Source organism: Lactuca sativa, chromosome 7 (genome assembly GCF_002870075.4).
Source record: "Lactuca sativa cultivar Salinas chromosome 7, Lsat_Salinas_v11, whole genome shotgun sequence".
NCBI lineage: Eukaryota > Viridiplantae > Streptophyta > Magnoliopsida > Asterales > Asteraceae > Lactuca > Lactuca sativa.
Genome location: NC_056629.2, coordinates 123,038,639 through 123,040,509, shown reverse-complemented (window position 1 = coordinate 123,040,509; position 1,871 = coordinate 123,038,639). Strand labels below are relative to the sequence as shown.

Here is a 1,871-nt window from a genome sequence, read left to right as displayed (position 1 = left end):
ATTCAACATGCAATTCATGATGATCACCGATAACCACTCCATTGGTAACCACCCTTACAACTTTCAGTTACACCACGGTTTCGCACATCCTCTCTCCGGCACCACCACCGAGACTCTCCTTCCTGTAATGTACGAGGCCACGACTAATCTTGATTTCTTCAAGGCAGACAGCGGCCTTACTTACAGTCTTCCGATTTCTAGAAAGCGGTCTAGAGATACGTATCCCTTCTTTAACGCTCCAAACATGAATCAGAATCTAATTCAATCAACTTCAACGTTTCTTGGCCAAGACATCTCGACTCAGATCCAACATCAGCACCTGGAGATCGATCGATTCCTTGCTTTTCATGTAATCATCATATCTCTCATCTCTTCTATAACATTCCTCTTAATTTTCATCCAATCAAATTTACGTTATTGTTTGCTAAAGTAAAGTCCGCTTTTAATTTATTCAGACGGAAAAAATCAGAGTGCAGATCGAAGAGAGACGAAAGAAAAATTCAAGGACAATCATAGCAGCATTAGAAGAAGGTATGACGCAGAGGTTGAGGGAAAAAGAAGAGGAAATTGTTAAAATGGCAAAGTTAAATTGGGCGTTGGAAGAGAAAATCAAATCTCTGTGTATGGAGAATCAAATCTGGCGTGAATTGGCGCAAACAAACGAAGCGACAGCAAACGCATTACGCAGTAACTTGAAACAAGTTCTCGAGCAGGTTCTCAACGACGATTTCCGAAACCGTAACACGGCGGCAGGTGAGGACAAAGCGGCGGACGATGCTCAATCGTGCTGTGAAAGCAACAACGAGGAAATGCGCACGTTAGCGGAACAGGATAGCAGTAACAGTAATATGATGATGATGATGTGCAAACATTGTCGGAAAATAGAGTCACGTGTGTTGTTGCTTCCCTGCAGGCATCTCTGCCTTTGTACAGTGTGCGCGTCTTCTGTCAACATTTGCCCCATTTGTAAATCCACAAACAACATCACCATTCATGTTCAAATGTCCTGATGCCATTCTTTTAAAACCTTCTTTATGTTCGAATCTTATATTGAAACCCGAAATTTGTGCACTAGAATCTTTCAATTTATTTAGTAATCACAATTATTGTATATAATAATCTATCTGGTACCATGATTATAAATCTGACAGGATAAAAGTAAATTATGATTTATGATAAATATATAAAGAGAATTAAATAGTCAAAGGCTAGTCTTGATTTTAACTATCTATTAAGAAGAAAGAAGAAAGTGACACGTGCAGAGTGGAACTGAACACGAAGGATAGCAGTGGTGTGCGCCCATTAAGGTTGTCCTTTTGTTTTTCTTAGACCGGGAGTGGGTGATCGCCTCTCTTTGCCACATAAACACAAACATATGTCTTTTTTTGGTGTGGCAGAGGGTGAGTATGGCCTTTTAAAAGAACACTCATTCAAACAATATGATTGATTTCTTTTTCTTATTTCCTTTTGATTGATCTCTTTTATTTATTAAAAAAATATTCAAGTGTGGCACCATTTCACTCTTTGGGTGTTGTATGAAATCACATTTTTAGTAAGATGGCGACTACGTGTCACCGTGATTTCATGAGTGAGTACGGCACCATTCCCTCCAGCTTTATTTTTTGTTAAGGCTAATGGGTTTGACATTTGGCTTGTACTCGGTGAGCTCGGTGAACATCGGGTCGAGGCCTCGGCATTCCGAGCTCGGCTCAGCAACTCGACGAGGATGAACCGATGAGAGAGTTTTAATTTCTTTTTTTTTTTTTTTTTTCATTTATTACTTATATCTTTTTTTTTTCAAAAATTACCTTCTTTCCAAAAAATACCGAATTTCAAAAATATAACCGTTTTTTTTCTTCAAAATTTCAAAT

The 1,871-nt window shown here is 38.6% G+C and overlaps 1 protein-coding gene across 1 annotated transcript; it reads left to right on the top strand.

The window, feature by feature from the left end:
• The first annotated feature begins 6 nt into the window (after window positions 1-6).
• LOC111885682 (probable BOI-related E3 ubiquitin-protein ligase 3) lies at window positions 7-1,103 on the top strand. Its single transcript, XM_023881926.3, has 2 exons — window positions 7-349; window positions 456-1,103. Exons 1-2 carry the CDS (start codon window positions 8-10, stop codon window positions 1,008-1,010), a joined length of 897 nt encoding a protein of 298 aa, XP_023737694.1. The 5' UTR covers window position 7; the 3' UTR covers window positions 1,011-1,103.
• The last annotated feature ends 768 nt before the right edge of the window (window positions 1,104-1,871 follow it).